This window comes from Gorilla gorilla, chromosome 11, assembly GCF_029281585.2.
Source record: "Gorilla gorilla gorilla isolate KB3781 chromosome 11, NHGRI_mGorGor1-v2.1_pri, whole genome shotgun sequence".
In the NCBI taxonomy this organism is placed as follows: domain Eukaryota; kingdom Metazoa; phylum Chordata; class Mammalia; order Primates; family Hominidae; genus Gorilla; species Gorilla gorilla.
In genome coordinates, this window is record NC_073235.2 from 134519498 (window position 1) to 134545118 (window position 25621).

Here is a 25621-nt window from a genome sequence, read left to right on the forward strand (position 1 = left end):
TAGGTCTCATGGTTATTTATCCACCTCTTGTTGCCCTAGCTATTAATAATTACCACTAGCCTGCGTTTCCCAAGCCTAGAGGCAGCTGTTGGCTATGGGAGTAATACCTGCATTTTCGCTAATGCTTGCCAGATGGTTTTTATAATGATCACATGGCCTTATCTACAGTGTATCCCCTACTCCGTGTTGCTGAAAGACCTGGAGATGCGGAATCTCCGGGAACTAGAAGACCTCATCATTGAGGCTGTCTACACTGACATCATCCAGGGCAAGCTGGACCAGCGAAACCAGCTGCTGGAAGTGGATTTCTGCATTGGCCGTGACATCCGAAAGAAGGATATCAATAATATTGTCAAGACCCTGCATGAATGGTGAGGCTAAAAGGAGGAGAGGGATATCTAGCATGTCTTTTGTGCCTCTCCTTGCAAAAATGTGATTCCCTGGTGTCAGCTGAGGGTTTGGGGTGGGCCTGTAGCTACCTGGGAGCTGGGGCTTAGTGAGCCGGAGAGTGGAGCTACATTTGTGATCACAGCTGTGTGATAACAGGAGTCATTTCAGGCCTCCTGGTGCCTTGGTTGTAAAATAGTTCTTTCCTTAAATGCAACTGGGAGCTATTTAAAAGTGGGCTATAAAATGCCCAGGGTTAGCAGGTGGAGCCTATGTGTCCTAGCTGTGTGAGGCTAGTCCTGCCCTTTCCAAACTCACACTCAAAGTTTGACCAAACTCAGGAAGGCTAGTGTTTGTAAGATTCTTTCTTTGTTTTTATTATTTTTTGTATCCCTGTTGAAGTTAACATGTTTATAAGATTCTTCGGATAAAAGAACTTACATTCAAAATCAGTAACATATTGGGCTAATGTTTGTAAAACACTGTGAGGGACATGGAAGACAAGGAGTGGGTCATTTTAACTTGGAATACAGACTCATACAAAGAATATTTGATAACTATACTCTGGTGTATAAAAAGCATTGGGACATTTGTGTTTTCTCTGTTTTAATGGAATTTGATATTTGCAAGAGCTGTCACACATTCTACGAGGATTCGCTGTGGAGTGATTTAAATTACTTGGGGCTTATAAAGCCAGATGGACTGATTGGAGAAGTTTTAGCTCAGTTTTGAAGGAAGGCCAGGGTTAGAGTATACCTGGAGGTGAGGAGAGTGTGTTCCCAGGCAGGCACGTGGCATGTTGGAAGCCATGAAGCAGACCCGGTGAGCTTTGTGCACAGGTTCGGGAGAGAGAGAGAATCTCTGCTCATCCCCGAGAGAAGCATATCCAGAGAGGAGCAGTGCCACTTTGACTCCTTGAGGCCTGATGTCCCCTGAGTTTCCCTCACTTCAGCTACTTTTACACCCCAGGACATGTGTTGCTCACCCCTCACCCCAAGTTCTGTCCCAAATATAGCCCCAAACACCTTCTCTATACAACATCTGACACAAGTGGAAGTTTTCAATAGCTTACAAAACTTAGAATAAATAAGAAATAAACTTAGAAATACCCCAACACAAAAATGGTCTGGCACACAAAATCTAGTTTCTGAACCTGCCAAAGTTGGCTGTCCTATTCTGTTTTTGAGATGGCTGACAGAGCTTTTTATGTCCATAGTCTGGTTTCCTGTTTTTAAGCCCCCAATATGTTTGACATAGAGGTGCCAGACTAACTGGTTACCACGGGATGTTTACTAGTAGAAACTCTTACAACTCATGTTTAGGCACTGGAGGTAGATTGAAACAAAATTCATAGGCTGAGGGCTACCACATATATGGCAAAATGCTCACACTGTTGGATCTTAAGTGGAGGGTATGGGGATATTCATTGTAGTCTTTCAACTTTTTCATTTTTTAAAAAATTAATAGTGGGGAAAATAGGAGGAGGGGTATGGCAATTAGGAAGTAACTTAAACTTCTGAGAAAAGGAGCAATCTTCAAAACAGGATGCTTTTAGGAAATCTTTTTTTGTTTGTTTTTTGAGACAGAGTTTTGCTCTTGTTGCCCAGGCTGGAGTGCAATAGCGCAATCTCAGCTCACTGCAACCTCCGCCTCCCAGGTTCAAGCGATTCTCCTGCCTCAGCCTCCCGAGTAGCTGGGATTACAGGCGTGTGCCACCATGCCTGGCTAATTTTGTGTTAGTAGAGACGGGGTTTCTCCATGTTGGTCAGGCTGGTCTCGAACTCCCGACCTCAGGTGATCCGGCTGCCTCGGCCTCCCAAAGTGCTGGGATTACAGGCATGAGCCACCGCGCCTGGCCTAGAACATCTTTTTTTTCTGTTGAGAAAAGGATTACTCAGTGCCATCTATAAAATCTATTCTACCTTCCTTTTTTTTTTTTTTTTTTTTTTGCGGCGGAGTTTCACTCTGTCACCCAGGCTGGGGTGCAATTGCGTGGTCTCAGCTCACTGCAACCTCCGCCTCCCGGGTTCAAGTGATTCTCCTGCCTCAGCCTCCCAAGTAGCTGGGATTACAGGCACCCGCCACCACACCCGGTTAATTTTTGTATTTTTAGTAGAGATGGGGTTTCACTGTGTTGGCCAGGCTGGTCTCGAACTCCTGACCTGGTGATCCACCCACCTCGGCCTCTCAAAGAGCTGGGATTACAGGTGGGAGCCACTGCACCCGGCCTGTCCTACCTTCTTTAATCGTATGTGCTACAAAACCATCTTCCATGAGATACAAAGTTGAAAATTAAAGCTGTATTCTAAGAAACTAGCCCCAGACTACCATATTTGTCTCCTAATGTCCTGCGTTATATATTTAGAAGTGCTTGTCTTTGGGAAGGAGTGAACGGGCAAGAGATGTGGCAGAGGGAGTATTAAAGGAGGTCCCTGTAAGACACTGGGGAGAGCTGTTGGGGAAGAATATTTTGGAGCCTGGAAGAGACTTCCCAGGCCATTCTGCAGCTCAGGGCTGGTTTTCTCCATTGTAGGTGTGATGGCTGTGAAGCAGTTCTACTGGGCATCGAGCAGCAAGTTCTGAGAGCCAACCAGTACAAAGAGAACCACAACCGAACTCAGCAGCAGGTAGAAGCAGAGGTAAGGAAGGAAAGGAACATTTGTTTCTCTCTCCAGGGCATACCTGTTTATTCGTTTGCAGTGTTTATGTTTTTGTTTTGCGAATCTTGGTGTAGATGAAACAAGCAGTCACCAACAAGTGGGCCTGGGCTAGGTGCTGGGGTACAGGGATGAGTGTGACACGGCTCCTGCTCTTGGTGTTCTGTCTCTTTTTTCTGATTCCTGGTCAGCAAAGGTGATCAATCAGGCTTGGAGAACAGAGAATGTTGTAGTTTCAGTACACATGTACTTTGCAGCTGTAGAGCAAAAGAAAGTGAGTTTGGGGATGGATCTTAAAAATGGATAGAAGGATGGTGGTAAGTTACCAGGTGGAGTGGAGGGAGGGGTACAGCTGGGCAGGGGTATATGGGGCTTCAAGGCCCTGGGAATGTTCTGCTTCTTAAGCTGCGTGGTGGGCACATAGTTTCATTTTATTCTTTGTGAACTGTACATATATATTATAAATGTGTAAAATGCATGACGTGTTTCATACGGAAAGAAGAAAGGGATAAAATTTGGCAGATGAGCTGCAAGTGAAGTTAAGAGATTCTAAGTGTGGTTTTAGTGACACCTGGTTGTTGAGGAAACTTTTAGCTTCTTGGACAGATGTAGGCCCCAGCCTTTGCGTTATGGGCATTTGTGTACCTGTAACCTGACACATGAAGTGACCTCACTTCACAATTTATTTGGAGCCCTGCACTGATTTTCCTTAGCATTGGAAGTTCTTTTCTAGTGTGAATGGAGTTTGAAGTATTAATGATGCTTAATGAATTTTGAAAATCAGGTGTCTAGGAGAGTGGCAGAGTGGGACCCATAATTCCAGCTAAGAAGCATAAGAGATGAGTAGATGGTGCCTTTCAAAGGGGGATTTGTGAAATTTGGAGTGATTCTCTATACTGTTATATGCACTCCTTGAAAATAAAACCTGTATCCTATTTGTAAGACGAGCTTCTTGTCTCATGCCTAACCCATAGTAGGTACTCAAATGTTGAACTGAATATTTCTGGCACACCATAAAAGTGTGTCAGTGGACTGCTGAACTCTGCTTTTCATGAACTTGAGCTAATTTTTTTGAATACACACACACACAACCCTATATACATATACTCTGTGGATGTTCAATTCATAGACCATGTTTAATCCTACTAGCCAAGGAAGTATGAGGCTGGGTGCAGTGGTTCACACCTGTAATCCCAACACTTCGAGAGACCAAGGAGGAAGTATTGCTTGAGTCCAGTAGTTCGAGACCAGCTTGGGCAAGGAAGTGTGAACTATATTTAACATTAGTCCAAAGCAAAGACAATTAGGAAAATAAGCTTGCTGCTTTTCTAATTGTGCAACCACCCTCTTGATGATGGTGGCCTTTTCTCTGACTTGGGATTGAGGTCTGAACAAAGTAGGAAGGGCTAACCACTTTCTCCTTTCTGTTTATTCTTCCCTATAAATCAAACTGTACAAAATGAGGTTGGGAGGCTAACCACACTACCTAATCTTTGGTATCAAGGTCATTAACAAAGATGAATGATACTTGTTTTAGAATATTGAACTGTTCAAGTTTATTTTCATTATAAATAGCATCAGACAAAAGAAAGGTGGGTGTGCACAGAGCTATTGTAGACACTTGGCTAAAGTTTGAGGCACACCATGTAGTTACACAACAGTGTAGATTCTTTAAATTTTGGGTTATTTAAACACAGAGGGTGGGTGTGTGCACGAGCAGAGCCTGGTGCTGCCAGCAGGTGGCGGTAAGGATTTAAGTTTGAGAAAAATCTGAGGAAAAGGCCAAGGCCACCTCCACCACCAATTAAAACAGTCCATTGACGTAATAATCTTTTAGAAAATCTGAACCAGACCAATATGGTCTGTTTCCTGAGCATGGCCAAAGCTTAGGACCTTGTCATTTTTTCCATTTAGCAAATGCATGATCTGGCTGCTAAGTGTTGAAGGCTGCTTGCCACCTACTTGAGGCACACAGAAGATACTCACCAAATAGCTACTGACTTGAAAGGAAAAGAAATCTACAAAGAATCAGGGTGATTCTGTCGTATTCTGTTTGTATTTATGCCTCTGTTACCCTTGGCCTAACTTTTAAAAGCCAATTTTGTCAACTGATTGGTGATCTTTTCTTTATTTGTCCTTAAATTAGATTGCTTGTTTTCAGAGGGAAAAACGTGATGTCCCCCTCCTGAATCTTATAACAACAGCTTTCTTCTGGTGAGTTGTAGCTTTAAGAGCCCTCCTTCTTAATGAAGTCAGCCCTATCACAGACTGCCGAAGAATATTCTCTCCATTTAGGCTTTTGTGGAAATAACCCATATTAGTTCCTAGTTCCAGCATACCTGGGGGACCATTATGAGCTGTTTCATTATTTCTGAGGAAGCACTGTGGTGGGGAGGTAATACTTAGAGCATTACAAAGCACTTTCACATTTAAATTTGATTTTGGAAAGTATTTTCTTTTTGAGACAGAGTCTCTGTCACCCAGGCTGGAGTGCATGGAGTGCAGTGGTACAAACACAGCTCGCTGCACCCTCAACCTCCTGGGCTCAAGCAGTCTTTCCACCTCGGCCTCCCAAGTTGCTAGGACTATAGGACTACAGGTATATGCTACCACACCTGGCTGATTTTTTTTCTTTTTTTTTTTTTTTAGGGAGAACTGGATTTTGCTGTATTATTCAGGCTGGTCTTGAGCGCCTAACCTCAAGCTATCCTCACACCTCTGGCTCCCTCTTTGTTGGGATTACAGGCGTGAGCCACCATGCCCAACCCACTTTTCTTTTTTTCTTTCTTTTTTTTTTTTTTTTGAGATGGAAATTCTCTCTGTTGCCTAGGCTGGAGTGCAGTGGCATGATCTTGGCTCACTACCGCAACCTCCGCCTCCTGGGTTCAAGCAATTCTCATGCTTCAGCCTCCTGAGTAGCTGGGATTACAGGCGCCCGCCACCACACCCAGCTAATTTTTGTATTTTTAGTAGAGACAGGGTTTCGCAATGTTGGCCAGGTTGTTCTCCACCTCCGGACCTCAAGTGATCCGCCTGCCTCGGTCTCCCAAAGTGCTGAGATTACAGGCCTGAGCCACCGCGCCCGGCCTCATTTTTCTTTATATTTGGATGTGCCTATGTCTGATGTTAGGTGGAATGTTAATTTATAACTATTGCTACATTTACAAAGTAGGCTGTGTTCCAGTCATGGAGGTCGTAAAGTGTAACTGGACAAAGTAAGCTCTGTTTTCCATTATGTAGAAAATCTCCTAGGAGTTAGTGACAATCTTGAGGTTTATACAATGCACCAAAAGTATGCTTCCTGGTACCTCTTGGAAAGGGACTCTCCATCACCCAGTTTCTCTTTTTCTTTGTAGCACTTTACCAGTTGTGCACTGCGTTTCCTCTCGTCTGCCTTTGCTTTGCCCCTCAACTGATGGAAGGTTTCCTGCCCCAGAAAGCTCTTTCTCCTTTTGCCTAAATATTTAAGGTCTCTGATGGAGCTAGGCTGCATTTTTGCTAGCAGTGCAATCTTACTTGAAAATTTCTGAGGTTCATGTTTTGAGGAACCTGTAAGCCAGGCCACTGGAGGAAGAAAGTCATAAGGAACTCTGCCAAATTTAGGTAAAAGAAGACAAGTCTGTGGTGATGATATTTGTTGTCAGTTGAAGGGTGGCTCTGTGGAAGAGGAATTGGAATTCTTAAGAAAGTCTGCGAGACCAGAATGGGTTTAATTGGTTGACCTACCTGGGTGGCCAATTTGGAGTCCTAGAAGGAGCTGTCAACGGTTACAACTGCCCAGCTACTGGAAGAAGCTAGTTGAATTTTAAGATCCCCTTCCACTAGGAGAGGCTGTCAGTGCTTCAGAAGTCTCGTTTGTGAGTTGTGTGTTGTAAATGCAGTGGTAAAGCTGACTTGAGCAAAGTGTCTCTGTAATGGATCCCAGTGTGAGGGCCATGGCCCTGCCCCAGCCCAGGCCAGGCCTTTGTGGAGGATAAAAGGCTCATTTCCTAGGCTTAGAGACACTTGCCCAAGAAGCCCTCTTTTCCTCTGCAGGATGTTTACATTTTGCCTCAAAGTGGTAACGACTGTAGAGGACTTAGATTTGTCAGCAGTCTTATTGGAGAAGCGAGGTGTGTGCATCTGAAACACAAAGGAGATGCAGTGGTGTGGGAGGCCATCGAAGAGTGAGAGGCACTGCCAGGCAAGTACAGATTGAAGGGTGGCAGATCAGTGTGGGCTGCAGCAGTCAGGGCAGTTTGTATGGACCAGGTGCTCAACTCTCCAGGCAGGATCAGAGGGGCAACCTGGGGAGGAGCGGTACCCCCCAGGGTGCATGAACAACAGAAGGGCATAGGGGGAATGACTGCTTCCAAGTGTGGTGTGGGGGACGAGTGTGGCTGAGATGGCTTGAGTGCAGGGCATGTGTTGAGGAGTGGGAAGGAAGGTACCTGATCTTGGTATTTCAGAACTAGAGAAAAAAACAAGTTTTTCCCTGGGCCAAGTCTTATTTCTTTTTATTGCATGTCAGGGTTACTGAGCCCCTAAAAAAGCTGAATGAGAGCAGTTTCTACAGGAGAAAATGGCTTGAGGAAGTAAATAGGCATCTGAATAACAGGGGAAAGTGTCCATGCTTCTGTCTACTTATTTGTTCAAAAGCTTTTGACAAGATCTTGAATCTCAAAGGCTTTTAAATAGAATTGAGTCACCATGAGAGAGGGAGGCTGCATTATGGTAGGGAGTGGCAGTACAGAAATGAAGCAGAGGGTAAGCCCTTCTGTGACTGCAGAAGGATGATGCGCGGGCTCCCTCAGGACCAGAGTGAGAACCGTGAGTTTGTGGCTTTGTGAAGGAGACGCATTGGAAGTGTTGAGCTTTGAAAAGAAAAAGTAAAACAGCAAAGCCTTGGGAGTCAGTTGAACTGGTCAGTTGCTGAGAGGCTGGCAGTGGAGCGTTGCCGTTGGTGGATATGCCACAGGCAGAGTTTGCTCCTTGGCTGGCAGGTCAGGGACTCATCACTCAGCCCAGCCATAGATACTCTGAGTCCAAAGCCGGCCCAAATCACCTTGGGCCACTCTAAAGAGAGAAATAAATGCCGGTTGTCACTTCCTGATAGACTGATAATGACTTTACGCTACAAAAACATAGGTGAAGCGGATTGAAAATATAACCATTATTTGGGGATTGATTAATGCCTTTTCCTTACTCATGCAGGGGTTATGAGACTGTCAGTAAATCTAAGACATGTTAAATAATGTAGAAAACTATTTGTAGTATAAGCTGATTTTTTTTTTTTTTTTTTTGAGACGGAGTCTGGCTCTGTAGCCCAGGCAGGAGTGCAGTGGCGCGATCTTGGCTCACTGCAAGCTCTGCCTCCCGGGTTCACGCCATTCTCCTGCCTCAGCCTCCCGAGTAGCTGGGACTACAGGTGCCCGCCACGTCACCCGGCTAATTTTTTATATTTTTAGTAGAGACGGGGTTTCACCGTGTTAGCCAGGATGGTCTCGATCTCCTGACCTCGTGATCCGCCTGCCTCAGCCTCCCAAAGTGCTGGGATTACAGGCGTGAGCCACTGTGCCTGGCCTAAGCTGATTGTTTAGTAAAAATTATTACACAAATAACTTGAGGAAATAAGGCTAAATAGTGCTTATCAGACAAGATGAAATTAGGAATTTTTTTTGGTTTTGTTTTTTTAATTTTTAATAAAGCTATTTTGCCAAATGGGAAAGGTAATTATTTGCTTGGAAAGATACCCCATTTTGGAAATACAGTCCTTGAAACAAAAACTTGTCAGTTTTCTAATGTCTTACTTGATTAAAATTTTGTCAGCTTTTGGGGAAACCTTAAAACACATTCCCTCAGGTAATGTTAAATTGCAGGATCTTCTTTGGAAGTTAGAGGTAACTGACATGCAAATAAATAAACTAAAGTCATGCCGTTACCTCTTATTATGATTTTAGTTCATTTTCTTCTGGATATTTAGAAAATATATCAAATTGGAGAAGCCTTAGAATGTTATTTTATAAAGCAGTATTCCCTGAGAAGTCAAATTTCTTAATTTTTCCTCCAATGTCATCAAAATATGCCTTAGCTGGGCATGATAGTATGTGTCTGTAGTCCCAGCTACTTAGGAGGCTGAGGCAGGCAAATTCGTTCATGCCAGAAGTTTGAGGCCAGCCTGGGCAACATAGCAAGATCCCATTTCTATTTTTTAAAAAAAGTCTTAAATAATATTTCTTTTATCAGAGAAAGAGTGATAAGCCATTGACTTGCTCCAGATCATTCACTCACCACCTTGCCAGGTGACTCACTGAATGAGATACACCAAAGTGGCAGTGAGCCACTGGGAGGGCGAGATGCCTCAGGGTTCTGGGTTCCCAGATTGTGTTTTGTTGTCTGGCAGGACACTGGATAAACCCAGAGTTGATTCCCCTCCCTGTTTATTTATATATATATATAAATATAAATATATATATAATATAAATAATATATATAAATATAAATATATATATAATATAAATAATATATAAATATAAATATATATAATATATATATTTTAATTATATATAAAAATATATATATTTTAATTTTTTATATATATATATATATATATATATATATATATATATATATATATTTATATATTTCCAGGCACTGGGTCTTGCTGTGTCACCCAGGCTGGAATCAGTGGTGTAATCATAGCTCACTGCAGCCTCAAACTCCTGGACTTAAGTGATCCTCCTGCCTCAGCCTCCTGAATAGCTAGGACTATAGGCATGTGCCACCACACCAGGCTAATTGTTTTTTTCTTTTATGTCTTTTTGTTGAGATAAGGTCTTACTTGAATGTCATCTAGGCTGGAGTACAGTGGTGCAGACATGGCTCACTGTAGCCTCTACCTCTTGGGCTTAAGCGATCCTCCTGCCTCAGCCACTTGAGTAGCTGGGACTACAGGTGCATGCCACCATACCTGGCTAAAATTTTTTTTTTTTAAGAAAGACAGGGTCCCACTATGTTGCCCAGGCTGGTCTTGAACACCTGCTGTTGAGCAGTCCTCTTTGCTCAGCCTCCCAAAGTGCTAGAAGTATAGGTGTGAGCCACCATGCCCAGGCTGCCCTCTGTAATGACTGTTCCAGCCCACAGTCCTCTGTCATTCTCTCTTCAGAAAGGCTACAGTGTTGATTGAGGTTACAGAAGTTTAGGGCATGGCTTTTCCCCCTGTCTCAAAATAGTGACAACAAAAAACAATTTATGATCTAGTTAAGGTGGATTCTGCAGATGTTGGCTCTCCTCCAGGAACCCAATTTTTGTCTCACCCTCATAGCATTGTTTTGTCTTTGCATTTGGACTGTCTCTTACTCTGAAGCTCATAATATTCTGACTGTTCAGAACTTTTGACCCTGACAACTCCTTTTCACTATGTAGAAAACTGGCTGGGTGTGGTGGCTCATGCCTGTAATCCCAGCACTTTGGGAGGCCAAGGTAGGAGGGTCAGTTGACCCTGGGAGTTTGAAAACAGCCTGGACAACGTGGTGAAACCTTGTCTCTACAAATAAGTTTTTAAAAATTAGCCAGGCATGGTGGCAAGCGCCTGTGGTCCAAGCTGCTCAGGAGGCTGAGGTGGGAGGATCACTTAAGCCTGGGCAGTTGAGGCTGCAGTGAGCTGTGATTGTGCCACTATACTCCATCCTGTACAACAGAGTAAGACTCTGTCTCCAAAAAAAAAAAAAAAAGACTAAAAAAGCTATTACTTATTTGACTGCACTGTTCTTCCCTACCACCACCATCCTCTTCCTGCTGTTTCTTCCTCTCAACGAACTGAGGAGCAAAGGTTTGGAATAGTCACTTTTCAGCAGGCAATATAGCAGTACTGATTCAAATGTAAAATGTAAATCGACTTTGATCTGGAAAGCTCACTTCTAGGAGTATCTTCCATAGATGTTCACAGAAGTATGCAAAGGTAAACATAGAGGGCTGTTCAGAGTAGCACTGAAACCCAAACTAGGAACCAATTCAAAAAACTGGAGAACCTTCCTAATAGAATAGGGTTCAAGTGTCACAGAGGATATCTGTTCTGACGTGGTAAAATGTTCAAGAGCTGCTTAAGTATTTACGAGTCTGTACTTTGTTAAGTGAAAGAAAGGTATACTGCACATGGTAGTGTCATAGCATTTTGCCAGTAGTTCTATTACATTTTCTTCATTTCTCACTTAGTTGGCTGAAGTTCATCCTCTACTGGTTTATTCAAGAAGGTTCATGGAGCTGTATTCCCAAAGTTTTTATGAAAATATTTGTGGTTTTATAAATGAATAACAGCGGAGTGTAGAATTCTTGGGTCCCTCTTTCTTTTTCTGAGGACATTTTAATCACGATTTGTTTCACTGTTGGTGGTGTGCCTCTTTGCCAAATGTTCCCCTTCCATTTGTTTCAACCAGGAGAGCATTAGTCCCACATTTTTGCTTGACTCATTTCCACAAATCTGCCGTGAGTAGCCCAGGCTGGTTTCTGCTCATCTGGATTTCTGAAGAGAATTTCAGGTTTTCTTGCAGAGGATTTTAGCTTCCTGTCTGAAGTGAAGACATAGTGAGAGCAAGTTTTGGTGAGCACATACAGGCTGAGCACTCCAATTCTATATCTCCCCACCAGGTTACCAACATCAAGAAGACACTCAAAGCCACCGCATCCTCCTCGGCTCAGGAGATGGAGCAGCAGCTGGCTGAACGGGAGTGTCCCCCTCACGCTGAGCAGAGGCAGCCCACCAAGAAGATGTCCAAAGTGAAAGGTCTGGTCTCCAGCCGCCACTAGGGCCGGCTGGGGCAGCTGGCACTCACCAGGCCTGGGTCAGGTGGGGAGGGGACACCAAGAGCCCATTTCCTCCCCTCTCTACCTGCAGTGAGTTCCAGACCTGCCCGTCCCCTCACCAGCGCCTCCCCACCCTGTTGGTACTGTTCCAGAAAAACTGTTACTCCCCCTCACCCACTCCCTCCTTCCCCAGTTGTTCCCTTCAGACTCAGGGGCTCCACCAATGCCATCCCAAAACAGGGTCAGACACTGCCCAGCTTCCCTCCAGGAGGTTCTTGTCTCTGTGTAAGGGCTTGTCTCCCTCCCAGTTTTTCTTTTGCTCCACGTCATTTTGTCAGGCTGGTTATAAGCCGGAGAGGCAGCTTTAACCAGCCCCCAGGGATGATTGTGAAGGAGGCCCCTCCCCTTGTGAGGAGGGGGCACTCCTCTCCAGCCCCTGGTACCACAGTCCTCACGATGGTGCAGCGATTTCTAGCTAGGCGTCAAGATGCGCTGCTTTCCCTCTCCTGCCTCATCCCTTGTTGGCAGCTCCAGTTCAGGCCGTGGAGGAACGTGATGCTGGGCTGTGTTTACTAAACCCACGGGTTTTCAGCCTCTTAAGCCCAGCTCCGATCTCCGATTAGTTGGGAGCTCTGGGTTGACTAACCTCTGTTATCTGAGCACAGACAGAGGGTGCTGTGGGTCTGCTGGGTGGCAGAAATGGTTCCTTCCGGCTTGGCGTTCTCTCCTGGCCACTCTTCCTGCTGCCTCTGACTACTCAGCCTTGTTTTCGGTGTGTAGGCCCCAGCTGCCCACTGGAACTGCCGGCTAATGCTTGCTCTCCCAAGATCTTTAACTCCTCCTGGCTGCACCTGGGTAGGGATGGTGGCATCGATGCCCCTCTGTCTGCTGAAGGACCTGTTGCTGCTTCTGTCTTTTCACCCCTCCTTGGCTGATGACCCAGAGCCCTCTGATGATGGCATTCTCCTGGCAAGAGAAAAAGACTTAACTAGACTTCTGAACTTGAACAGTTTCAGGTTATATTTTAATTTTTTTTTTTGTACAGGTTCTGATTCTAATACATTTCAACATGCTTTTGTCCCCCCTCGTGTCAATATTTGTTATAGACTAATCGCCGGGGATTTTTCACCTGGTTGGAAGGTGGGGGTGGGGTGTGTGTGTGTGTGTGTGTGTGTGTGTGTGTGTGTGTGTGTGTGTAGGTCCTGGACTGATTAAGGTTCATTGAGGAAAAAGCACATTTTACAACAAAAAAATAAAAGTGTAGATTTAATGTATGTGACTGGGGTTTGGGGTTGCATACCTGGTGGATCTTGAGGGGCTGGGATTAGGGTGGTTCAGGAAAATGTGATGCTGTTTCCCCATGTTTAGCCATGGTCAAAAAATGGATTTCTCCTTTTTCTAAAATGTCCAGCAACTGCCTACTGTTGATCAAATGTTGAAGTATTCTTGTTTCCCTTTTAAGCCAATCCATGTGCCCACATAACATTATGCCCAAGTGGAGAGTTCACTTTAATTTCCAAAGTATGTTTCATGAAACCCCCTGTCAGCTGTTCTGTGGAAAAGGGGTTCTGTTATGAAATAAATGTTGCACTCCCTGCATCCCATATCCTCATTGGAAATTCATTACTCAGGTGTCCAAGCATTCCTTGTTGAGGAAGCCTGTACCCACATCGATTTTACCGCCAAATCCTTTTGGGTAATACCTAGGTGGAACAAATCTTAGGGAAGTTTTGGGGAAAGTATATTTCTCAAAAAGCCTAAGAGTGCTGGGCGCAGTGACTCATGCCTGTAATCGCAACACTTTGGGAGGCTGAGGTGGGAGGATCATTTGAGCCTGGGAGTTTGAGGCCAGTCCACACAACATAGTGAGATCCCATCTCTGCTACAAATAAAACCTTAAGAGAAGCTGAACACCTTTCAACCTTACAGGTTTTCCCAGCTATTCTTTCTAGACCTCAAACAGTCACTCTCAGCAAGTTTTCTTTCATTCTTGTTTTTCCCACTGGCAAGTAGACTAGGAAGCATGGTTTGACTTGTATGAAGTCTGTGACCATTCTTTATTTGATTGCCCCAAGGCCCTAAGGGTCCTCTCCATGATTCACCTTCCTTAAAAATAATGATGGCAACAATAATAACTTGTCTCTAAAGTGCTTTACAAAGTGTGTTTGCGTACAATAAGTCATTCAGTCCCTTCCACCCAAACAGCCTTCTGAGGTTGGTAAGGGTATTCAGCCATCTTCGCTTTGCATATGAGAAGACAATCTCAAAGATTTGAAGTGTCCCAGTGGTAACTGGCAGAAGGAGAACTCTTAGATCTCCTGACTTGCACATCCTGTCGTCTGCTCTGTTACATTCTCATCTAGAGTCTGCTCTCCACACTTGACCCTTGCTACCCCTCTACCTGCTGCTGTTCCCTCTCTAAGAGTTCATCTTGCCTTTATTTTGAGGGAGGGAGGGGCAAGCCCAGTGTTAGTGTTGATTTTGCCCTCGAGGACCCTGGCGGGGAAGCAGCAGTGTTCCCATTGTAGAGGCCAGAAAAGCTGCCCAGTGACACAGCCAGGATCAGTCATGGAGCCGTGATAGGCCAGAGCCTGGGCTCCCAGCCACTGAGGAGGGGTGGCAGAGGATTGTTTGGCCAGGTCTGTGTGGGCTGAAGGCTTGGTGACCAGGGACGACATGATCATCTGCAAGACCAATGCTGTCACTGCCCTGAGGATGTTCTTCCCCCGAAAGTCTGCCTCCAATAGCACAGGCACCTGCGTCTCAGATGGTGGTGACATCTGAGTACTTGGACTTCATCAGCTGCCTGTAGGAGGTGAGGTAGCAGTAGGTGAGGGCAACACCCCCTTCAGCTTCAGCAGGTGAAAAGTGTGGTTCTTGATGAAGTTGAGCTAGTGTGTGCCAGGTCTCCTTCTACAGTGGGTACGCGTCATGCAGGATCCCATCAAAGCGACCACCTGGCAGGGTGAGCGCCACCTCCTTCCACAGGACTTTCAAGGGGATGACCTTGTGTGGCTGCTGCTGGGTCCAGTCCTGGAGCAGCTGGAAGATGCTGTCATTGCACTCCATGATCCAGTGTTCCTGGATGGCGACCTCCTGCACCTTCCATATTCTTGTGGCCATGCCGAAGCCCACCTCTAAGAGTCAGCCGCCTTTGGAGGTGGTGAAGGCAGTGAAGGGGGTTGCAGTAGGGGTGCTCTTGCTGCAGATGGAGCCCCAACTTGGAACCCGACGTGCCAGGGCCCAGTCCCTGCAGCCATCTCACTTTTCACACACCTCATTTCTGCTTGCCAAACCCACCCAGCCACTTAATAAGGAAGCAGAGAGTATGGAATAGAGAAATTGTGGGAATAGTGGTCCAGCCAGATGTTCATTGCTCCACTGGGACTCTGGTAGGAGGCTTGGCCTTCAAGCTCTGCAGTTTCCTGTCTGGCACCCTGGCAGCTGGGCTCAGGTCTAAAATGTGCAGAAGTGTTTTATAGATAAATAGAACATTCCAAAGAGATGTCCTCATCAGCAGTGAGACATCTTAGGGAAGGAGACACCACAGTATTAAAGAGAATTACCTCCATGGCAGTGCCTGTGAGCTGGCTTGAGCCACCTTCTTTACCTCTGAGCTTTCTGCCTTCTGAAGCCCTTTTTGCTCTTTCTGTTCAGATGAGAGGCATTATGGTTCCTATTTGGGTAACATTAGGGAGGTAGTCAAAGCCCCCAGTATAGCCCATTCCTGTAGTCCTAATCCAAGATGGTCATCACTGATAGTGGGATTCTCCTCTCCCCATTTCAGTCACAGGAAATGGGGTGGTGACCAAACAAGCTCAAGTGATAAACTGCTGGTGATATGTGTACATGTTTGTTGTTTTCTCCACCTCTGAGGTGCTGGGTTGCCTGATACCGAAGTGTTCCAGTTTGTGTACTAAAGTTGTTTTTCTGGCAGCCTGAGACTTCGCTTTTTAAAAATGCAGCAATTGGTTGATTTTTGTTGGTCCTGAAGGACCGACCCATCACACTACCCATGGTATCTGAGTTTCAAGTCTAGCATGGCTTGGGTAATCTGTGATTGTACCTGTTTCTTCCTGGGATTCTGCACATAGCCAGGAGCATCTCATTGCTTCATTCCATGTTTTCTTGCAGTTATGCCTGGGATATGCAGATGGAAATGCATATTTTATTGTAAATTTCATTTTATATCTAGCTTATATTACCCTTAGGGCATTAAGTGGGTCTTTTAAACTTATGTCTGTTAAGTAGGTTGTCTGTGACTTGACGTCGGGCAGTAAAGGTAGATGCTAAGCAAGTATTTATTATCAAAAGGAAATGTTGAGTCAACATTAAGGGTGAGAACTGCTCTTCATGGTTAAGGATAAAACCAAGAAGGAAAGAAGTGATGGGAATGCAGAGACAGGAGGCAGCCCAGCTCTTCTTGGGGTTGTTTACGCCCATCCTTGCGTTGGTCTGCGGCGTTTCCCCAGCAGACACCACTGTGGGCTACTCTAATGACTTCTCTTTCCTCCTCGAACAACTTCTGGAGAAGTCGCACAGTTGCAGAGTGGTGCCGCTACACATTCGTCATCTAACCTTACCTGGGTCCTCAGCTATAGGGCCGTCTGTCTCGAGTCAGCTGTCACTTAAAAGTTTCACCATTTTCTCTGGTTTGACTTGCTGAAAAAAAAAAGAAACATTAAAAAAGTTTCACTATTTTCTTAAAATAGTTTACCTTATCACACCCTCTCATGTTCACTGGATGACTATCCTTTCTTCCTGGTGAAAGCAGAAACCCTCAGTTTCTCATCTTGCACCTACAGACTTACCTGCATCCATCCTTACCTCCTTGGGAAAAAAAGACGTCTCTCTTTCCATGTGAGTATCAGTCATCCCCCTGTGCCATTTCATTTTCTGTTTTTCAGTCCACCCTGCCTTTTCTCCGCAAAGTTTTCACTTCTGTGTCTTTAGCCTTTCCTCTAATGGATGTAGGTGATGAATAATTTTACATTTAAGGGGACCCTCCCTGAACCTGATGTCCCTTTCCAACCGCTGCCTTTTTCATCCTTAATGACCATGCTTCTTGAGAGTTGTCTACCCTTTCTGTCCCTCTCTTCTCCTTCACTGACACGTGACATTCTACTGCTACCCAGCCACTGATCATTTTCTTGTCAAGGGGACCATTGATCTCCAACTTGCTATCCTCCTAAGTTTTTATCTGGCTTGATCTTTGTGTTACACTTGGCACTGTTGGGCCCACTTCTTTAAGTGTTCTCTTAGTTTTCATGGCTCCAGTCTCTCCAGATTTTCCTGTGTTCCTTGGCCTATTTTAACATTTCTTCAGGGGCACCTCTTCCTCTGGAGTTGGTGGTGTTTTCTAGGGTTCCATTGTGACCTCATTTTACTTTTATACATCTCCAGAAGTTATATGATTCACTGCCATGGTTCCACTTTCATTTATAATGCCCAAATCTCTACCTCTGGCTTGTTCTGCCAACATGAATAGTCAGCAGCCACCTGGACATTTCTGCTTGCCATCTCCCAGGTCCACTCCTGTAGTTGGTAATCGGTGCCCACCGTTCACGAAGTATATATTAGTTTGCTAAGTCTACCATAACAGGATGCCACAGACTAGGCCCAAGCAACAGAATTTTCTTTTCTCACAGTTCTAGAGGCTTGAAGTCTAAGATCACAGTGTCAGGAGGTTTGATTTCTCCTGAGGCCTCTCTCCTTGGCTCGCAGATGGCCATCTTCTTGCTGTGTCCTCACATGTCCTTTTCTCTTTTTTTGTGTGTGTGTGAGACGGGGTCTTGCTCTGTCACCCAGGCTGGAGTGCAGTGGCACAATGACAGCTCACTGCCCCCTCAACCTCCTGGGCTCAAGCGATTCCTCCCACCTCAGCCTCTCAAGTAGCTGGGAATACAGGTGCATGCCACCACGCCTGGCTAATTTTTTGTATTTTTGGTAGAGATGGTGTTTCACCATGTTACCCAGGCTGGTCTCAAACTCCTGAGCTCAAGCAATCTGCCCGCCTTGGCCTCCCAAAGTGCTGGGATTATAGGCATGAGCCACTGCGCCAGGCCAGGCCTCTTCGCTCTGCACACATACATCTGGTGTCTCTTCCTTTTATAAGGACATTGGTCCTATTGGATTAGGGCCCCACCCTTAGGACCTCATTTAACCTTAATTGCCTCTTTAAAGGCCCTGTCACTAAATACAGTCACGTTGGGGGTTAGGACTTCAACATAATGAGTTTTGGGAGAGACAGTTCAGTTCATAACAGCCATTTGCCTGAGCAAGAACTGGGGGTTCTTCCTTAACTCCTCTGTGTCGCGTATCTGATTCACCACATCTTGACCGTTCTACGGGCGTACCTTGGAGATACTGTGGATTTGGTTCCAGACCACTGCAATAAAGCAAATAGTGCTATAAAGTAAGTCACACAAGTTTTTGGTTTCCCAGTGCATATAAAAGCTGTGTCTATACTGTAGCCTATTAAGTACCCAATAGCATTATATATATTTAAAAAAGTACATACCTTAACTAAAAAAAATGCTAACGGTTGAGCCTTCAGCACGTCGTAATCTTTTTGCTGGTGAAGGGTCTTGTCTTAATGTTGATGGCTGCTGACCAGTCAGGGTGGTGGTTGCTGAAGGTAGGGATGACTGTGGCAATTTCTCAAAATAAGATAGTGATGAAGTATGCCACGTTAATTGACTCTTCCTTTCACAAAAGATTTCTCTGTAGCATGTTAACGCTGTTTGATGCATTTTACCCACAGTAGAACTTATTTCAAAATTGGAGTCTTCTCAAACCGTGCCACTGCTTTATCAACTAAGTTTATGTAATATTCTGAATCCTTTGCTGTCATTTCAACAGTGTTCACAGCATCTTCACCAGGAGTAGATCCCATCTTAAGAAACCACTTTTTTTTTTGAGATGGAGTTTTGTTCTTGTCACCCAGGCTGGAGTGCAATGGCACCATCTCGCCTCACTGCAACCTCTGCCTCCTGGGTTCCAGCGATTCTCCTGCCTCAGCCTCCCGAGTAGCCAGGATTACAGGCAGCCACTACCATGCCTGGCTAATTTTTGTATTTTTAATAGAGATGGGTTTTCACCCTGTTGGCTACGCTGGTCTCAAACTCCTGACCTCAAGTGATCCACCCATCTCGGTCTCCCAAAGTGCTAGGATTACAGACGCGAGCCACTGTGCCAGGCCAGAAACCACTTTCTTTGCTCATCCATAAGAAGCACTCCTCATCCACTAAAGTTTTGTCATGAGATTACAGTAATTCAATCACATCTTCAGGCTCCACTTCCAGTTCTCTTGCTGTTTCCACCATATCTGCATTTACTTCTTCCACTAAAGTCTTGAACCGTTTGAAGTCATCCATGAGAGTTGGAATCAGCTTCCTTCAAACTCCTGTTAATGTTGATATTTTTATCTCCTCCTGTGAATCAAGAATGTTTTTAACGACATCTAGAATGGTGAATCCTTTCCAGAAGGCTTTCAGTTTACTTTGCCCAGATTAATCAGAGGAATCACTATGGCAACTGTAGCCTTTGAAGTATATTTCTTAATAATAAGACTTGAAAGTCCAAATTACTCCTTGACCCATGGGCTGCAGAATGGATGTTGTATTAGCAGGCATAAAAACATTAATCTGGCTAGGCATGGTTTGGCTCACGCCTGTAATCCTAGCACTTTGGGAGGCTGAGGTGGGTGGATTGCCTGAGCTCAGGAGTTCTAGACCAGTCTGGGCAACATGGTGAAACCCTGTCTCTACTAAAACAAAAATTTAGCTGGCATGGTGGTGCGCATCTGTAGTCCCAACTGCTTGGGAGGCTGAGGCACAAGAATCACTTGAACCGGGGAAGTGGAGGTTGCAGTGAGCTGAGATCATGCCACTGCACTCCAGCCTGGGGGGACAGAGCAAGACTGTCTCAAAAAATAAATAAATAAATAAAGCATTAATCTCCTTGTTCATCTCCATCAGAGCTCTTGGATGGCCAGGTGCATTGTCAGTGACCAGTAATATTTTGAAAGGAATCTTTTCCTGAGCAGTAGTTCTCAACAGCAGTCTTAAAATATTCAGTAAAGCATGCTGTAAACAGATGTGCTGTCATTCAGGCTTTGTCGTTTCATTCACAGAGCACAGGCAGAGGAGATTTTGTGTAATTCTTAAGAGCCCTAGGATTTTCAGAACGATGAATGACCACTGGCCTCAACTTAAAGTCACCAGGTGCATTAGCCCCTAACAAGAGAAGCAGCCTGTCTTTTGAAGCTTTGAAGCCAGGCATTGACTTCTCTCTAGTGGTGACAGTCCTAAGTAGCATTGTCTTCTAGTAGAAGGCTGATTCATCTACATTGAAAGTCTGTTTTTTATGTTGCAGAGATTGCTTCTTTCCTTAAACCTCGTGAACCAAACCTCTGCTAGTCTCAGACTTTTCTTCTGTAGCTTCCTCACTTTTCTCAGCCTTCAATAGAACTAAAGAGAGTTAAGGCCTTGCCCTAGATTAGGCTTTGGCTTAAGGGAGTGTTGTGGCTGGTTTAATCTTCTATCTAGACCCACTGAAACGTTCTCCATATCAGCAATAAGACTGTTCTGCTTTCTTACGTGTTCACTGGAGTAGTACTTGTAATTAACTTCAAGAACTTTTGTATTCACAACTTGGCTAACTGGTGCAAGAGGCCTAGCTTTGGCCTATCTCGGCTTTCAACATGGCGTCCTCACTAAGCGGATAATCATTCTAGTTTTTGATTTGAAGTGAGAGTTGTGCGACTCTTCCTTTTGCTTGAACACATAGAAGCATTGCCGGGTTATTCAGTGACCTAGTTTCAATATTGTGTCCCAGGGAATAGAGAGGCCCAAGGAGAGGGAGAGAGATGGAACAGCTGGTTGGTGGAGCAATCAGAACAAACATACATTTATTGATTCAATTTACAGTCTTATGTGGGGTGGTTCAGTCATCCCAAAGCAATTACCGTAGTAACATCAAAGATCACAATCACCAAAACAGATATAATGAAAAAGTTTAAAATATTGCAAGAATTACCAAAATGTGACACAGACATGAAGTGAGCACATGCTATTGGGAAAATGGTGCTGACAGACTTGCTTGACTCAGTGTTGCCACAAACCTTCAATTTGTAGAGTGCAGTATCTGCAAAGGCAATAAAGTGATACACAATAAAACAAGCTGTGTATGTATTTTATTGTTTGAACCCATCCTTTTTCCATCTCCTCTGCCACCTCAAGCTTTTGAAAATTTATTCATTCAGTCACTTTTTATTTTTATTTATCTTTTGAGACAGGATCTTGCTCTGTCGCCCAGTCTGGAGTGCAGTGGCGCCATCTCGGTTTACTGCAACCTCCACCTCTCGGGTTCAGGTGATCCACCCTCCTTGGCCCCTTGACCTTCCAGGCTCAAGCAGTCCTCCCACCTCAGCCTCCCAAGAAGCTAGGAATACAGGCACACATCACCAAACCCAGCTAATTTTTTATTTTTATTTTTAATTTTTTAATTTTTTTTTTTTTGAGAGTTTCGCTCTTGTTGCATAGGCTAGAATGCAGTGGTGCGATCTCGGCTCACAGCAACCTCTGCCTCCCGGGTTCAAGCAATTATCCTGCCTCAGCCTCCTGAGTAGCTGGGATTACAGGTATGCGCCACCACTCCTGGCTAATTTTGTATTTACTGGTAGAGATGGGGTTTCTCCATGTTGGTCAGGGTGGTCTCGAACTCCCGACCTCAGGTGATCTGCCCGCCTCAGCCTCCCAAAGTGCTGGGATTACAGGCATGAGCCACCACGCCTGGCGCTAATTTTTTACTTTTTGCAGAGATGGGGTCTCGCTATGTTGTCAGGGCTGGTCTCAAACTCCTGGGTTCAAGTGATCCACCTCTGCCAAAGTGTTAGGATTACAGGCGTGAGCCACTGTGCCTGGCCCAGTACACTCTTTGCATACACATTATACGCTAGGGATGCAGCCAAAGAAGTTGAAAAAATATACAACTTAAGGAAAGTAGGCCGGGTGGGGTGGCTCACACCTGTAATCCCACAACTTTGTGAGGCCGAGGCAGGCGGATCACTGGAGGCTAGGAGTTCGAGACCAGTCTGGTCAACATGGCAAAACCCCATCTCTACCAGAGATATAAAAATTAGCCGGGCATGGTGGTATACACCTGTATTCCTAGGAGAGACAGGCACAAGAATCTCTTGAACCTGGGAAGTTAAGGTGGCAGCAAGTTGAGATCGCACCACTGCACTCCAGCCTGGGCAACAGAGTGAGATTCTGTCTCTAAAAAGATGAAAAAGTAGATGGAAGGAAATGATAAAGCTAAATGAAGAAAAGTTAATTGGCAAATCACAATTATAAATCTAATAGAATTCATTTGATATAGGCCGGCATGGTGGCTCATGCCTGTAATCCCAGCACTTTGGGAGGCCAAGGTGGGTGGATCAGTTGAGGTCAGAAGTTGGAGACCAGCCTGGCCAACATGGTGAAACCCCGTCTCTACTAAAAATACAAAAATTAGCCAGGCGTGGTGGCGGTTGCCTGGAATCCCAGCTACTCGGGAGACTGAGGCAAGAGAATTGCTTGAACCCGGGAGGTGGAGGTTGTAGTGAGCCGAGATCGTGCCATTACACTCCAGCCTAGGCAAGGGAGCAAGACTCTGTCTCAAAAAAAAAAAAAAACAAGTTATTCTGATGTAATGAAACATACCTGTCAAATCGAATTAAGAAAAGACAATGAGTAAAGAGAACTGTTATGATTTTAAAAATATGTTACCCACAATCAATTTGGAACTCAAAATAGATAATTTCCTGGGAGGATGAATGATCATAATTTATTCAAAGAGATAAAATACTAGATCTGGCTAATAATCAATGAATGTAAAAACCACGGAGGTTGTACTTCTAAAACGGCTCTGGGCTCATGTTTACTGGGTGAATTTTTGTTATTAAAGGACTCAATGATTCTCTTTCATCGTATGCTGACCAAGTTAAAAATAAAAAGGGAATGGAGGCCAGGTGCGGTGGCTCACGCCTGTAATCCCCACATTTTGGGAGGCTGAGGTGGACAGATCACTTGAGGTCAGGAGTCTGAGACCAGCCTGGCCAGCATGGTGAAACCCCGTCTCTACTAAAATACAAAAATCAGTCGGGCGTGGTAGCACACACCTGTAGTCCCAGCTATTCGAGAGGCTGAGGCACGAGAAACGCTTGAATCTGGGAGGCAGAGGTTGCAGTGAGCTGAGATCATGCCACTGCACTCCAGCCTGGGCAACTGAGTGAGACCCTATCTCAAAAAAAAAGGGGAATGGAAAATTCAATTTACAAAAATGGGTCTAGTTGAGTCCTGTTACCAAACTCCAACAAAGATAAGTTTATTCTTTTAAAATAACCTTGTTTATGTAGATGAAAACAATTCTGTAAAATTCGACATATAATCCTGTCAGGAATTAGACAATTTAAATAAAAGAGGATGCTTCCCTAATGTGATAAGATATTATGCATATTTAAGTCCAGTGACCACATTGTTATTCCAGTAGAAACACCAAGGCCTTCCCACTAAAGCAGTGATCTTGATATGCTCCTGACCATTCAAAATGAGTTTTAAATCTGAACCGCGACTGATGATTCTAGCAAGAAGAGAGCCCTCCAGTCACTGAACTGCTGTGGTTCCCAGAAAACGCCATACCCATCTGCACCCCTTGACTTTTGACTACCCCGTCCACCCTCCCTGGGTTTCCTTCCTTATCCACCTGGCAAACACTCATCTATGAAAACCTTTTCCAACCTCGCATTTCCAGGGGTAATCACTCCCACTCTGCAGTGTTTGAGCACTGCACAACTTTTTCTGTTTGCACCTGTTACCCTGCATTACATTCCTCTGTTAAAGCATCTGACCCCTTTGTACTAGAGTGTGAGCTCCCTCAGGGGAGGGACTGTGCTCTACAGTCCCTGTGTCTGCCTTGCCTCGCATGATGCTCAGCACATAATCCATAAGGCATGTCCTTCAGGAACTGTCGCAGGCACACTCTGGTCCACTGTGATAAGAGGATGGAGTCTGAAGTCACCAGGAGCCCTGGATGCTGGAGTCACACTGCTTTTTTGAGCTTGCACTAATCGTTGCCAAAAAATGTTCTTCAAGGTTGTGGCTCCCAGTGGGTAGACCTATGCCAATTTAGGCTTGCCCAGCTGGGGTAGCCAGCACCTGAGCACTTACTGTGTACTAGGTGCTGGGTTAAACACTGCATGGATAGCTCACTGGATCCTCACAATGACTCTAAGGTAGGTGCTATTATAACTCCTGTTTTCCTACTGAGGAAAGAAGTTCTGAGTTACTTTATGGTGGAGCTGGGACTTCTATCTCGGTGTGCCTCAGGCAAAGCCACCCTCCCACAGGATTTGCTGACCTGATGTTGAGGCTCTTCTGGAAGGCTGGGGGTGGCAGAGATCAAGGCCCAGGTTTAGGGCTCAAGACTGGGCGGGGTAGGCAGCAAAGGGGCTACTAGCTCTGCCAGGCTGTTCATAGTGTTCTGTAATTTGATGCTTTTTTTTTGAGACGGAGTCTCTGTTGCCCAGGCTGGAGTGCAGTGGCGCCATCTCGGTTCACTGCAACCTCCACCTCTCAGATTCAGGTGATCCACCCTTCTTGGCCTCCCAAATTGCTGGGATTACAGATGTGAGCCACCACACCTGGACTGTAATTTGCTTTTTAATATATTGTGACCATCTTTCCATGTTGTAGTAGTTTTAAAATATGTCTAAAAATTCTTTAATACTCCTCCCGTAAAAGGTAGAGCCTGATTCCTCTCCCCTTGAATATCGGCCAGTCTCTGTGACACACTTCTATTGAGTGGAATGTGGCAGCATGATGGTGAGTGACATCTGAGGCTAGATTGGAAAAGGTTGCTACAGCATCCACCTAGTCTGCCTGTCTTGGGACACATGACTTGGGATCCCTGAGCTGACTTGTAAGAAGTCCAGTTGGGTTGGGGAGGAGAGACGCCCAAGGAGTCTTCACAGTACAGGTGCCAAGTGGGAGTGAGTGGGCCTGCAGGTGACTCCATCCCCAGCCATAGAGGCTGATTCAAACACAGCAGAGAAGACCCCTGCCCAGCCACCCCTCCGCCGGATTGCAGATTGTTTAGGAAAATAAACACTGCTGCTGTTTTATGCTACACGTTTTGGAGTAGTTTATCACACTGCGTGAGACCACTAGAATTGATGTCAATAAGAATGGTGCTACCTCTTTAATTCCATCATGTGGATGTGTCAATTTGTACAGCCGTTCTCCTAACCCTGAGAAAAGTATCTCGATTCACAAAAACGTTTCCACATGTGTAACCCAGATGTCAGCCTGCCGTTTTGAGGGTTATTACCTTCCTCTGGCGTGTTTGGGAGGGCAGAGCCTTGTTTCACATCCACTGCTGGTCAGCTCCGCAATGCAGCTCCTCAGCAGTGTCCTGGCTCCTCCAGGCCCCAGCTCACTCCCCTCCTACTGGGCACCCCTTGGAACTCCTGGACCACTGTCGTCTTCGGTGCAGTACTGCTCACCCTGGGCCAGCCTCCTCCCCGACCTGGGTTAAAGTCTGATTACTCTCTAGCTTTTTTTTGTTTTGTTTTGTTTTGTTTTTGAGATGGGCTCTTGCTGTGTTGCCTAGGCTGGAGTGTAGTGGCGCGATCTCGGCTCCCTGCAACCTCTGCCTCCTGGATTCAAGCGAGTCTCCTGCTTCAGCCTCCCAAGTAGCTGGGATTACAGGTGCCTGTCACCACACCCAGCTGATTTTTGTATTTTTAGCAGAGA

The 25621-nt window shown here is 45.2% G+C and overlaps 1 protein-coding gene and 1 pseudogene across 8 annotated transcripts in view; one reads left to right on the plus strand and one right to left on the minus strand.

Annotated features, from left to right (window-relative positions):
- COPS7B (COP9 signalosome subunit 7B) overlaps positions 1 to 13424 on the plus strand; it is a 28308-nt gene extending 14884 nt beyond the window's left edge. For 3 of the 8 annotated variants that reach the window (XM_055379763.2, XM_055379764.1, XM_055379762.1), the window contains 3 exons: positions 169 to 371; positions 2921 to 3026; positions 11670 to 13424. In XM_055379763.2, coding sequence (XP_055235738.1) covers positions 169 to 371; positions 2921 to 3026; positions 11670 to 11828 — 468 coding nt within the window. In that variant the 3' untranslated portion in view covers positions 11829 to 13424. Of the gene's footprint in view, positions 1 to 168; positions 372 to 2920; positions 3027 to 4958; positions 5078 to 5190; positions 5259 to 5693; positions 9515 to 11669 lie in introns of those variants that run through there. The other 5 variants (XM_055379761.2, XM_055379760.2, XR_010129723.1 and 2 more) reach the window with 4 other exon arrangements.
- Positions 13425 to 14251: 827 nt separating this feature from the next.
- LOC129532102 (guanidinoacetate N-methyltransferase-like) lies at positions 14252 to 19201 on the minus strand (annotated as a pseudogene).
- Positions 19202 to 25621: the final 6420 nt, after the last annotated feature.